General features: G+C 45.4%; 1 protein-coding gene and 1 pseudogene across 2 annotated transcripts in view; one reads left to right on the top strand and one right to left on the bottom strand.

The window, feature by feature from the left end:
• Positions 1-13,870, top strand: part of Rcl1 (RNA terminal phosphate cyclase like 1) — a 41,515-nt gene extending 27,645 nt beyond the window's left edge. For both annotated transcript variants that reach the window (XM_028764026.1, XM_028764027.1), the window contains exons 6-9: positions 23-148; positions 2,354-2,510; positions 6,091-6,194; positions 13,159-13,870. In XM_028764026.1, coding sequence (XP_028619859.1) covers positions 23-148; positions 2,354-2,510; positions 6,091-6,194; positions 13,159-13,309 — 538 coding nt within the window. In that variant the 3' untranslated portion in view covers positions 13,310-13,870. The remainder of the gene's footprint in view (positions 1-22; positions 149-2,353; positions 2,511-6,090; positions 6,195-13,158) is intronic.
• LOC114618322 lies at positions 10,858-11,188 on the bottom strand (annotated as a pseudogene).
• Positions 13,871-14,106: the final 236 nt, after the last annotated feature.

Raw genomic sequence — 14,106 nt, 5'->3', positions numbered from 1 at the left:
CCTCCTTAACCCTGGGCTGCAGGTACTCGGTGCGCGTGTCACCCCAGATGGCAAACCGGATTGTGGATTCTGCCAGGAGCATCCTCAACAAGTTCATACCTGACATCTATATTTACACAGATCACATGAAAGGCGTCAACTCTGGGAAGTGAGTGCATTCTGGAGCCGACTTCAGCAGCTGAGCCCAGTGAGAGTACCACACCACCCCTTCCTCATCTCACTGGTTTCCAAATTTTATCTCCCCCAAATAAAAACTCTGGATTCTGCAGTTACCTACTTGGGTTAGGAACTCGCCTTTTCTCTAAGGGGCAGCACAGCTGCTCCTCACAGCTGTTTCAGAGTCTCTCCCGACTTGAGCAAAGAGTACAGACGAGGACTGGGTGGTTGAGTGTAAGTGAGAAGTTTGGCCTTCACACCCTGCGGTGGAGAGTGATGGTGTCAGAGGTCAGAGCTAGAAAGGATGTGTATACAGAGCTGGCCCTCTGGGGATGAAAAGGTCATTGACATTTCCATGCCTTTTATTCAAGCACCAGAACATTCTTTATTTACTCACTGAGGGTAATGATGTACCCTAGGATAATTGTAAATATTAAATGTAAAAGGTGTCTGTATGCTATCTGTATCTAGCAGTCAGTACATGCTACAGAAACCGTAACTCCTAATGTTGGCCTTTTCTTCCTGCCTTCTTCCTCAGCTGTAGGTCTGGAATTAGTAGTGGGTCTGCTCTTTTCTGGAGGGCATTGCCAAGGGCTGGGAAAGGGTAGGTAGCAGCAGAGGCTGTCTGACTGTTCCAGGATAGTCTGTTCTCTGATCTCTTGCTTTTCCAGAATGGGCAGAGAAGAACAGTGCAGGCCTGAAGGCCAGGCTGCCTAGAGGCCGGGGTGCCTGCTACCAGCTGTAGAGCATCATTTTATAGTGCTGTTCACCCAGCTGCTCTGGTATAAAGTCAGATTCTGAGTAGTAGCCTTCAGTACAGATCAGTATATTGACATGATGAGCTCCAAGCTCCATGTTAAAAATTACATTATAAAACTGATGTATTACTCACATTGGTGTTTAGTTTTAAAATCCCAAGTTATGGTTTATGAATTGTTGTGAAGTCATGCCTGGGTTGTGCCCCTGTCTGACCCTGTGATGGTTCCACATGAGTAAAGATTGTTGAAATGTAGTGTCCATGCCCTGGAGCCCCGGGAGTCTCAGTTCTTGATGACCTGTATTAGCACTTAGACCAGCATGCACATTGGTCCAGCGTGGCCCATTTTGACAGCCATTACTTTAAAGAAGAAATAATAATAATGTAATCCTTTATAGGTTGGAAAGCTATGGAGGCCACGCTTTGCAAACTCCCACTGCAGGTCCTTAGTGATATGTGCATGCTGCCACCATGCTAGACACGTAGTTTCTTATGATTCAGAGGCATCTTGTGTGTTAAATTTTCTAGGTGTCTAATGGTGGGTGACGTTAGATTGTTACACATGAGTCCAATGCTCTGGAACCTTGCTTTGGCAGGTATTGTAATTGCTTTCAGGAAGTTTAGGACTGGGTAATAGAATTCTTCCACATGCTGAGTCCATATAGTGCTTCCAAAGACATCATTAGTCCAGATTTGATGGTGCACATCTAATCCCAGCCTTCTTTGGAAGCCAAGACAAGGATTGAGCCTGAGGCCAGCTGGGACTGCCTAGTGAAACTATTTTTGGTTCCTGGATGTGGAAGCTTCCTACAGGTGCTTGCCTGTTGGATGCCTAAGTCATCTGTGGTCCTGGACAAGACTATTAGGTTCTAGCTGATGGGTGTTAGAGACGCACAGAGACTACAGTGCCAGCCCATTGATTGTTTGCATTGAAGTGAATTCTTAGTTTGGTGCTGTCTCCAGACGAAAGTGCAAACATGGAATTCCTTTTTCCCTTTCCGGTTTCATAGTTTTCATTAAGGGAAATGTGGTATTTCTCAGAGTTGTAGTCAGACGGTCTCCAAGGTTGTAGCAAGTGGCTGTAGTTCAGGGTCAAATGGGAGCTGGAACGTCCATGGACTGGAATGTGTAAGGCCTGCGTTCCAAATGTATTTTTTCACTTTTCAGCTGAGCAGACATGGTTCCGGCTGCTTACTCTCAGCGTGTTCTCATTTGTAAATGAAGACAAGACTGAAGTAGCACTGATGTTATTTGCGTGTTCAGTACCTGGAAGCCTGTTGATATCATATTCTGTGATTGCTAGAAACACAGTGAGAATCTTTGCAAAGAGCAGCGAGGGAGTGGAGGCCTAACCGGAAATGCAAACTTCCTCTTGCCTTGGTTCTTTGTGTGCTCCTATGTGTGCCTTTGCTTACTGGGTGTCTGCCCTTGCATCACTAGGTCTCCAGGCTTTGGGCTGTCGCTGGTTGCAGAGACTACCAACGGTACCTTTCTGAGTGCTGAACTGGCCTCTAATCCCCAGGGCCAGGGAGCAGCTGTGCTTCCTGAAGACCTTGGCAGGAACTGTGCAAAGCTGCTGCTTGAAGAAATCTACAGGGTATGTCTCTTGGCTCTGCAGGTGCAGAGAAAGGAACAGTCAGGAAAAGATGACAATCGGATGTCTTTCCTTCTTTCCTCTGTTCTGAGCACTTAAGCTGAAGAGCTAACCTCTGTTCGTGAATCAAGTAGTTTAGAGTTAACTAGTTTAATTAGTCCATGAACAAGATCTGCTCTACTGGAACACAGAACAGGTAGGTTTTAATGGGGACAGAGGAGAGAAGGGAGTGAGGGTTCAAAATAAAACAAGCAGGTAAGGTTAAGATGGTGGCTGGCACACTGACCTGACCAAAAGGAGTGTCTCTCCCCCCCCCCCAACCCCCTGTCCCTCTCTCGTAGTGCCTCCGTCCCCCCTTTCTCTCCACCCCCCACCTCTCCCCATCTGTTTTTATTTTCTGTGTGTGTTTGCCTGCATGTATATATGTGCACCACATGCCTGTGGAAGCCAGAAGAGGGTGTCAGATCCCCTGCAGTACGTGGCTATGAGCCGGTGTGTGAGTGCAGAGATGAATCTTGAGTACTCTGCAAGAGTAGCCCGTGCACTTCACTCCAGGCCGGCTCTTTAGTCCCGGGACTACAGCTCTTAGCTGCCCCAGGTGCTGCTATGTAGAGAGAGGGACTCACCTTCAGATTTATCAAGGTAGAAATCTTGATTTGTGTGTGAATAGGGGTTTGCATTATATTCTAGAGTGTTGAAGACCATTTAGGGAAAGCCAGACTGTCATAGCATGGTGGAGGCTCTGGAAGTATGAGAACTAGGCATTGTTGGAGATAGGCTTCAGCCAGGTACCATGTTGTGTCTATAGTTCTGTGGGTAGGATGCAGCTCAGGTCACCTGCCTTCTTCATGGCCACAAGCTGTTGATGACACGTGCAGCAGGCACTTCACTTTCCCACAGTCAAGGTGACTGACAGGAAGGAGAAGATTGTGAGGAAAGAGAAGATGCTGGCAAGAGGAAAGTGTGTTCTTAAGAGAATGCACGTTATGGATAAATTCCCAGAATGAGTGCACAGGTGAAGAGCACTTAAAATTGTAGTCTGCTCCCTGATCCATGCCTGGCCTTGAAGCCAGCTCAATGCTCATGTGATGAATGTTATCCTAAGTGGCTGTGTCTAGTGTCTACCTGATTAAAGATAGGAGTCCCTCCTGATACACCTGAAGATAGCCATTGTGCATGCTGCTGGGAGCAGTGGAGACAGGAAGTGAGTCCTCCCTTAGGACACGGGCTGTCAGGAATCTTGTGTAGCCCAGGTCTGGTGCAGGGTTTTGGTACCAAGTTAGTTTATTTTTGATGACAGATCTAGCATTAGTTTTGAAAGGTAGGTGGTGGTTTGATGTCTGTGGGTAAAAGGATAAAGCCATTGATTGACCAGTTACTTCATTCATGGAATTTTATAGCATTTTCCATCTCTGTGTTGTCAGGTAAAAGGTACAATGGTAGCTGTCTGTCTGAGATTCTTGTTAGCTTGTGTAGGTCTCCATCTGACCTTGTAAACTGATGTGTCTTCTCTCCAACTATGGGGACACTTATGTCCCTTTCTAGAAGACCATGGAGAATGGCAAACATCATGGTCCAGAGGAGCTCAGTGAGAGCCCATGGGCACAGCTGGCATGTGGGTTTCCTACCAGTTAACAGGAGGAAAACATGCAGCCTGGATTACGTATTAGGTTCTTACCTTGAATTGAGGTCTTTTAAAAACTATTATTGTTCCTCAACCAGACTTAGTTTGTTTTAGTCATTAAGAAAACTTTCGAGTGTCTAGTCTTGCCGGGCAGTGGTGGCGCACGCCTTTAATCCCAGCACTTGGGAGGAAGAGGCAGGCGGATTTCTGAGTTCGAGGCCAGCCTGGTCTACTGAGTGAGTTCCAGGACAGCCTGGTCTACCGAGTGACTTTCAGGACAGCCAGAGCTATACAGAGAAACCCTGTCTCGGAAAAAAAAAAAAAAAAAGAAAAAGAAAAAAAAAAAAAGAGTGTCTAGTCTTTAATTAGTAAAAGGTTGAAAACACTTCATACTGTTTCGAGTAATTCTCTATAGGTCTGTGGTGTGACATGTAAGTACAAAACCTTCCCTTCTGAAGGTGCCATGTATATAAATTGTGAGTCTGTGACCCAGTTCCTTCTGCTCATGATTCCCGTGCACCATTGGCTCCTTCCTTCTGCTCATGGGTTCCCGTGCACAAGTGGTTCTGTCCTGCTGTTCCGTCCACTGCCCTGCTCTCTTTCTGCCTCACCTCACCTCACCTCACCCTTGGATAGGAGCCACTCTTCTTGTCTTTAGCAGGGAGATTCTTTCCACATCCTCTTCAACTTCCCTCTCATTTCCCTCCAGACGTGGACTCCATCTCTTTCTGTCCATTTGCAGAGCCCTACACTGGCTGGCTCCTCACCCTCCTGGAATAGAGCCTGGCCTCTTTCCCATTGGCTATGAGCCATTCCACTCTGCTGCCCTTGTCTTCTTTCCAAGGCCTGCTTATCCCCCCAGGCCATTTCAAGAGCCTGCTCCCCAGAGCCTTCCTCATCTGTGCCATGACTTGTAGCCCCCACTCCCTCCACGATGCTCTGTACGTGGACCCTGGCATATTTATTGCATTAAAACTGCACTCTAGTACCTAGTACAGGTCAGCTGAGGACAGTGCAATAGAGGCTTGGTGCAGGGAGCAGGGAGAAGAGAACAGCTTAGTTTTAGACAGTTGTAGGAAAATCACAGTAAGAACTGTGAGACAATTGGTTTTGCTGGTCAGATTTCCTGTTGTATGAAAAAGCAGCTTTTGTCCTAAAGTTTGATGAATAAAATGAAAAAAAAAAAGCTTTTTGTTGTTTATTAACTTTAGAGGAATAGATTTTCCTAAAGGCCTACTAAATCAGGAGTGACAGCTGAGGGGTATATGCAGCTGGGGATTGCTTTACTCTCTTTCCTGCATGCCTTTAAAACAGAAGGAGGCACCCTGTAAGCATCTCTGATTGGCTACCTGTTGTACCTGAGTCTAGCCTTGGACACCAGTAAACCACGGTCACAAACTTAAGTTTTCAGATATGTAAGATGAGTAAAAAATGTTATGCCATCCTGCTTGTACTCTGTAAAGTTGTATGTATGTTGACATTGTTATAATTACCCTAGAAAGAATAAATCAGGAATAAAGGTATCTTTAGAGACATGGTTGAAAATAAAGAATGAAAAAAGGAAGCAAACAAAACAGTTGTGCTTCAGGAGGAAAATTTTGAAGAAAATTCTGTTTTGCCTATGCTTAAAAGAAAAAAAAAGGAAAGAAAACTTGTGGTGAGGGATAATATCTTCGTAATCAGAACAAGTAGTCTGACTGTGGCACATGGCAGTGTCAGGTCACATGGGAAGAAGTAAGGAGCACCTAGGAGTTGTTTCAGAGCAAGATGGGATGAATGCGGGGAGACCTGTCAAAGCTACTGACTTTGTGTGTGTGTGTGGCTGCTCTGTGCCTTTCCAAATCGCATAGGTCTGGAGCTTCTGGTGTTTCGAGGGCTTGTGTCCTCCTCTCTCCTTGCTTATTCGTTCCCCTTTCTGGGTTGTCCGATGATTAATCATTAGTGTGTTTGTGTTTACAGGGCGGATGTGTGGACTCGACCAACCAAAGTCTAGTTCTGCTGCTCATGACCCTTGGACAGCAGGACGTTTCCAAAGTCCTGCTGGGACCACTCTCCCCCTACACGTAAGCTGCTTTCATGTGTTCTCAATCATGTATTCTGTTTGGCTTTCTGGTTGTACAGAATGACACAGATGTGCCGTGTGTAGCCTCTGACCACAGCGGTGTCCCTGCTTGTATTGATCTTTAACCAGCCAGCAGTGGCAACTGTTAACCTGATGTTTATTTCTTCACAACATGGGTTTGGGCCTTCCCTTCATCCCAGTACACCTACTGTCCCCATGTTATCTGAGCTCTGTCACATACACTGGGTAGTTCTTGTGTCTGTACTTTATGTTTTGTTTCTATTCTGGAGATAAACATGCAGCTTGAAGTCTTTTCACTCCCATGTTCCCACTGGCATTCTCTTTCTTTCTTTAATTTTTATTTATTCACTTTACATCCCGCTCGCCTGCTAGCATTCATATTGTGGCAAATGGACTCTTTTTCTAATAGTATTCCATATTAGTTGGCTGGAAGAGATACAGAGAGGCAAAATTCATAGGAATGTTTCCAGGCCTGTTGAGAGTTAGAGAGATGCATTTGGGCGGTTGGGTATTAGCAGAAATTAACTGGTAGGGTATAAAAATAAAAGCATGCACACTCCAAGAATAGTAGCTAATTGGAAGACATGAGTTATAGTGCACAACCTCAAGACACATTTCTAGTCAGGGAGAAATGGGCAGGTTTGAAAACAGGCGTGTGTGAGTGTGAGTGTGTGTGTGTGTGTGTGTGTTTGCATGTATGTATGTGCACACATGTATATGCACTTACATGCTCACAGACTTAAGCTAGCTGCTGTTTGGTCAGCTAGGGGTGGTAAATGGGAGGGGGCAGGTAGCTCTGAGACTGAACTGTCCTTTTTCGGTTATCATGGTACCGATGCTGTAGATCTGAAAGGTACAGTACTGTGATAGCTGAAGAATGGTGGTGCCATCACGTTGAGCGGCGGGGCTGGGGAGCCAGACCTTGAAGGATTCTTTTACTTTTAGAGTTGGCAGTCAGAGAGCTTTGGAACAGAAGATGAAAGGGAATACACTCTCTTAGCAGCAGGGGACACTGATAAGCAGGAAGGACCTGAAGAGCCACACATTATCCCCTGATAATGTGTGTACAGTGTTTTTACAGGACAGGAAACCTCAACTTGAGTAATTCTAATGGCACACCAACTTCAGAAGTCCACATTGCTCAAACAGAATGTCACTGGAACGCTAGGGGGGCGGTTCAAGCACAGCTCCTCAGGTGCAAGATTCCATCAGAGTTTGGAAGCAATTGGTGGTTGTGTGAGCATCTTGGGACAGTTGGCTTCTTAGCTGGTTAGTGCTGTGTCCAGCTTCTGCTCCAGGGCAGCAGAGGCCCCCTGGAGACAGTAAAAGCCACTGTTTCCAAGTGTGTGTGGTCCAGGGCTTGGGCCTTGGCAGAACAGCATGTGAACATGGACTATATGTTTTTACCCTTTTTTCTTAATTTTTTTTTTAAGTTGGTTTTGGAGAGTCTTTCACTCGACTCTGGGGCCTTGTATAATCTTTCATTGTCTGCGTCCTTTTGGGATGTGACTGTCCTTCACCACTTAATCCTTTTAGGTTTTCTTTCTTCCAGAAACCTAAATTACTGTGTCTCCTGGGAAAACAGTAGTCTGTTCCAAGTGGAGCTTTAAAAGAGTACTCCAGATGGGGGCCTTCTGTGCACTGAGATTGGGGTCTGAGACTTGGGCACGTGCCCCTTCCCCCTCTATCGCTGGCTTCTCAGGACTTTGCTGATATGTGACATCATACTACAACTTTCAGAAGTCTGCATTTCAGCTTCTGCATACCTTAGACCGTTATGCTTTTTTTTTTTTTATAAAGTGATACCTGCTTATAGTGAGTGGTTGGCTGTGTGCCAGTAGCACAGTCAACCCAGTTCTGTTTCCTGTTGCCTTTAACTAAGTTTAATAACGCCACTCTTGGAGTAGAGTTGAAGTTGCTTTTTAATGTCCCAGCTACAGAAGATGTAGGGAAGACGAGGCTGGAGGAGGAGTGGAAGGAAGAAGGGCGTCAGACATACCACTGGTCTCAAAAGCTGCCATGTAACCTGCAGGGGACCATGCCAAGTGTCTTTCCTTACTATCGGATCTTGTCCCTCAGCTTCTAGGGATAACTCCTTAGATCTAATGTGCTGGCAACCCTAACCCTGGCCCACATCCAGGTGACAGAGAAATCTGCTGGGTTGGTGGAACAGGAGGCAGGATTTTCTGTTTGTATCACCAGAAAGAAGCTAACCCATCACTGCTTCCCTCTCCTCGTTCGTCCTAGGGCATTGGAGGGGCTGTGCCTGAGCCTGTCCAGGCCTGGCCAGTGGGACTCTGTGGGCAGATGATCCATGCTTGTTGACAGTGACAGCAGGAACAACCAGCCTTTGAAAGCACATAGAGATGGTTATCTCTGCTCCCAGAATTCTCCAAAACCTCCTTGTCAGATAGAGTGGGGGCTTTCACAGCAAAGTCTTGTTTGTTTTAACAGTGAATCACTTTGTTCTGAAGGGAAAGATAGACAGACAGATATATCATTGCAGATCCAGTTGTCAAGTGAGAAATTAAGATCATTTACTCAGAAGTTACATAAAACTCCAGTTGCCCCAAGAGGCTTATAAGAAAAGCTGTTCCTTGCTTTTGGATCAGATACCCTTTTTGTCTGTCTGTCTGTCTGTCTGTCTGTCTGTCTGTCTGTCTGTCTGTCTGTCTATGTATGTATGTATCTATCTATCTATCTATCTATCTATCTATCTATCTATCTATCTATCTATCTTTTTCTTTTTAGAGACAAACTTTTTCTGTGCATTCTTGGGTGTCCTGAAACTCCCTCTGTAGACCAGGCTGGCCTTGAACTCAGATCCTCCTGGGGCTGCTTCCTGAGTGCTGGGATTAAAGGTGTGCCCCACCACAGTCCAGCCAATTTCACTTTCTTAAGAAAGCTGTTTGTTTAGGTTTAATATCCCGTGTCTTATTTCAACTTCATTTGTGCCTTTTAATGTCCCAGCTACAAAAGATGTGGGGAAGATGAGGCTGGAGGTGGAGTGGAAGAAGGGCGTTCTAAAATATCCCTCAATCCCATCTTCTGCTTCCTCAGACAGCCTGAGAAGCTGGCAGAACACTGGAGAAAGTCAAACAACCTTTGCTTTTCATAACTGTTCCAAAAACTACAAATTCCTCAAAGCTGTACATAAATAGGCCTGCACACTGGGTTCTGTCTCTCTTCCTCCCTCCTTCAAGACAGGGAGCAAGCTGAAGCCCCAGGAGTTCTGCCAGCTAGGGAGAGTGGCTTTTTTAGCACAGTTGAAAGATTCTGAGGGAAGTAGCTGAGTGAGGCCCAGCAGGAAGCTTGCCTCAGGCCTGTGTTTGTGCACCACAGCAGTGAGGGCGCTCAAGCTGTCTTCCCCTCAGCCTGCAGAGGAGTCAAAGAGCTCCTGGTGTTTTTCTCTGCTGCTGCCAGCTGGAAGCTTGGTGTGTGTGTGTGTGTGTGTGTGTGTGTGTGTGTGTGTGTGTGTATGTCCTGTTTATCTGTGGAGTTTGTGTCTTTGTCTTTATTTCCCTAAGACAAGATGTGGAAGGTGGTGGGGTAGATGGAAAAAGGAGAAGGAAAAAGAAAAAAAAGGAGGAAAAACATTCCCATGGTTAGTAAGACCAGTAAGCTGTCAGAGGGGGAACTGACTTCCCTTAATTACCAAGACTACTGAAGTCATTTCTCAGTTACCCCCAACTCCTCAGTGCAGTTCTCCTTGGTGCCTCAGTAGCAGGGAGAGTTTCACGTGTGCAGAAGGCCATCATTGTTGAGATACTTGTGTGACTTACCCAGAGGGTCCACACAGTGTGGCAGTAACTTACATAGCCACCAAGCAGAGAACACCATAGAAACTCGGTTAGACAGACAAGAATTGGATGGGTTAACTGTGAGGGAGGCTCCCTGGAAGAGTTTAGAATGGGCTTGCGTTATAAAGATGAAGCCGTGGGTTCTTATGTGGTAGGACAGCAGAGTGGATCTCCCCGGATCTCCCCTGAGCTCTGGTGCTACGGGTCGCTTAGCAGTTGGTCCCTGTCCTGTGGCATGCCTACAGCTCAGACAGAGGGTGAGTTGACTTGCCATGTTCTAGTCTCTTGGTATATGTCCCTCCTGTGAGTGGATCAAGCACAGGGGAGGCACATTCGCCCAGAGGGCGTCATCCTTAATTTCATACATAACTGACTAGGCTTGGGACCACAGGATTGGTACATTTTTTTAAACTCATAGGTATGTAGAAATATAATTTATGTGGCCATACAGTTTGCCCATTTACAGTGTACAGTTTAACACTTTTTAGTATACTCAGAGTTGAATAACCGCAGTCTAATTTTAGGACATTTTTATCACCCCGGAAAGAAACTTTGTGTCCATTTGTGGTCGCTACCCATTTGTCCCTCCCTCCCAGCTCTCTGCCTCAGAAAGAGAGAACTCATTTTCTAGAAAACAAGTCATGGAATGATATAGGTCCTTAGTGACCACTTCTCTCACTTAGCACAGTTTACAGAGCTCATCCTGTATGCAAGTGCTTTAGAGTGCTGGGAAATATCCCCTGAATAGGACGCGCTTATTATTTTGTCAGTCGGTGGACATCGGGCTGTTCTCTCTCTCTTTTTTTTTTCTTTCTACTAATTCTCATTTTATTTTAAGACATTCTAAAATTTGGGAAACATAAATAACAAACTTGGTTGCCACATTCTGTTAAATTTGAATCCCCTTGAAAATTCCCATGATTATTTGGACCAGACTCCATTGTAGACATATCCTGTCCATTTGGCATCATTCCTGGTGGTGGTTCTACAATGTTTTGCTGTCCTGAGGCTTCTCTTTGTGCAATCCAAGCTTGGGCCAAAGCAGCCCAGTCAATCTGGCTTGGATCTTGCTGGTGCTGAAATGACTGCATCCACTGTTGCTGGTTCAAGGGCCATTGCTGCCAAGGCTGTCCTCCTTGATCCCACATCCTTAAAGTTCCTGCTCTGATTCCGGAATACCTCTGTCGCCACTGTTCCTGTAATTCTCTTCCCAGCTCATCATGGGTTCTTATTGGGTTGTTCACTCTTATGAACAGCACCGCTGCGAGTGTGTATGTCTGAAGGTATTTTTGCAGGGTGTGTGCTTTCACTTCCCTTAGGCACGCATCTAGGAGTGACATGTCACACCCTGACTCCATGCTTGAGTTTAAGGGCTGGTTGTTTTCTAGGCAGCGGTGTTTTACTTTCCTGTCACAGCGTGTGAGGTGGCTCACCCGCAGCCTCCCACCACACTTGTCACTGTACTTTGAGCATGAAGTAGTTTCTTCCAGCAGACTTGCTTTTCATTTCCCTGATGGCAAATGAGACAGAGCCTCTTCCTATGTGCTTGCTGGTTATTCATATGTCTTTAAGGGGATTCTTCTTGGGTCTTTGGCCTGTCTTTTTAGTTGTTTCCCTAAATTACTTAAGAATTCTTTGTTCTCTTATTGCTCTGATTTTGGTGTGTGTTATAGCAACTATTAAACTGTTCGTTATTCAAACGGAATGGCGTTCACCCTATAGTTTACAGAGGCCTTTGAAGAGCTTGAGTTGATTTTTGTGTGTGATGGGAAAAAGTCAAAACCTCCATTCTTTGCCTGTGAATAATCAGTCATTTCCGTATGATATCGTTTGTCTAATTTATTCCCAATAAAGCTATTTTCTTGACTTTAAGTATGTGGGTTTGTTTCGTGAGCCGCAGTTCTGTTCCATTGATGTGCATATCTAGAATCAGAATGCTAAAGTCCCTCAGGTGATGTGTGTATAATTTAGGCTTAGAACTACGTGGCTGGGGTAGGGAGGCTGGCTGGCTCGGGACGCGGTGTAACACAGGTGTCTGTGTGATACTTGAGTGCAGATGAACAGAACAACAGAACGGGGTTCTTCACTTCAGCTTGTTCTGTAAGAGCCACCCAGGATAGTAGACTTCTGGTCCCTATTCCCTGACAGCACAGAATACAGAGAAGAGGAGACTGTGTGTTTACGTGTGCTCCGTGATTCTAGGCATTTCCATGAGTATACTTCTAACCTAACCCTTAGGACCCTATGTGTTTAGTGAATGTTCCAGGTGAGCCCTCTGGTTAAACTGGGGGTCACAGTAAGTGTACTAGGGCAGCAGTTCGAAACCCCTGAAACTTTGCAGTCTACCTGAAGAATTGCTGTCTCAGGAAGGGGGGATGCCATGCTTTCTGTTACAGGAAATGGTAAGAAGCAGCCTCATGAGTCTTTCACAGCGTTCACTGTGAGCTCTTCTGGTACCTTAGTTAACACTTGTCTCCTGTTAACTATGTACAGAAAGCACACAAGCACACTTCTTCCCCCTCTGCTAGGCAAGGGCGGGCTCTACCACCAAACCACATCCCCAGCTTCCCTTCCCTCCCCTTCTCTGTGGCTTTATTTAAAATTTTACAACTGTTCTTAAGAATCCTGAAGTCACTTCTGTAGGCTGTAGCAGCAGATGGAGCTCTGCATGGGGAAGTGTTCCTGGTTTCATCTTTTCTTTGACTACAGTGTCCCTAGTACCAGTAACAGTGCCTGAGTCTAACAGATCTCCAGGAAGCACTGTTGAGTAAGTGGCAGGCAGTTGCTGAAGTCCAGGATAAGAAATAGTCTTTGTTCATCTTTTTAACCCCATGGTGACTATGGAGAGAAGTGTTGTATGCACCACTCAAGATTGCCTCTATATTTGCAAGTGTAATAAGTATGTGGGACGGGAAGGCTGTGTGTCTTACACTAACCTCTAGCCTGTCTCCAGCCAAACTTACTTGCTGGGTTGTGTGTGTATGTCTGCTCTAGTCCTCTTTGGAAGCTGGCAGGCTATAAATATTAAAGCAGTTTTGATTAGACAGTTTTAATTTCATTGTTCTTAGTGTCAGGAGTTAAAATTTGGGGTTTTAAGGGGACAGAGTTTCTTTTAAAATGAATGTTTTCATTGTCTTCTTTTAGGATAGAATTTTTGCGGCATTTGAAGAGCTTTTTCCAGGTTATATTTAAAGTTGAAACCAAGCCATGTGGTGAAGAACTCAAGGGTGGGGACAAAGTGCTAATGACCTGCGTGGGTATTGGCTTCTCTAACCTCAGCAAGACCCTCAAGTGATCCTGTACAACAGCAGGCTCCACTGTGTGGAGGAAGCAGAAAGCTGCCAAGGACCAAAGGGACCGAGTGCAGACATGCCCATCCAGGACAGGACAGCCTCTTAACGTTAAAGACTTTATTTCTTTTCCATTGAAAATAATGATGTGCAAATAAAAGCTGTCTCTACCATGTGGCTTCCAGCTGTTTCTCCAGTGACGTTCCTCAGAGGCCTAGGCCATGGGCTTCCTGACTCACCTGAAGGAGGGGCCCTCAGTAAGTGGCCATGCTGCTAGACAGTGTCCTGGCAACACTTCTTCATTTTGGACTATGGTTTTGTGTAGGGGTTCATGTGACAGTGTGTGTAGAAGCCCTCTAGTCATGACAAGCCAGGAGAGTGCCAGAGGCTGGGGCATTTGTTTTATCTCTTGTCTTGTGACTGAGTTGCTTGCATGGGCGCATGCTATACTTAATCTGGTAAATTGTGTTTGTGTGGGTCTGGTGGTTGGAATGGGGAGGGCAGACATGTCATAAATGTTTTCTGTATCCCAGCTATGGCATAAAATTTTGTTTTTATTCTTCTAATTGCACTGTAGTGTAAATTATTATAAGAAAATCCAGAGTATTTTGTTCATTTGATGTTTATAGTGCAAAAACATTAGATCTAAGTTAAAGGTATAACAGCCAGAGTCTAGGAGATTTATCTACTTATAAGCTACTATTCCTGTTTCATGGATGCTTATAGAAGACATCAAAGTCCTGGGTCAGAGATGTAGAACTTTGTAGCATGGCAGGCGGTATCAACATGTTTAACCTGGTGT

The sequence above is a fragment of the Grammomys surdaster genome, unplaced genomic scaffold (assembly GCF_004785775.1).
Source record: "Grammomys surdaster isolate TR1022 unplaced genomic scaffold, NIH_TR_1.0 141, whole genome shotgun sequence".
Lineage (NCBI taxonomy): Eukaryota > Metazoa > Chordata > Mammalia > Rodentia > Muridae > Grammomys > Grammomys surdaster.
Note: the sequence above shows the minus strand (reverse complement) of the source record. Positions and strands in the feature narration are given on the sequence as shown.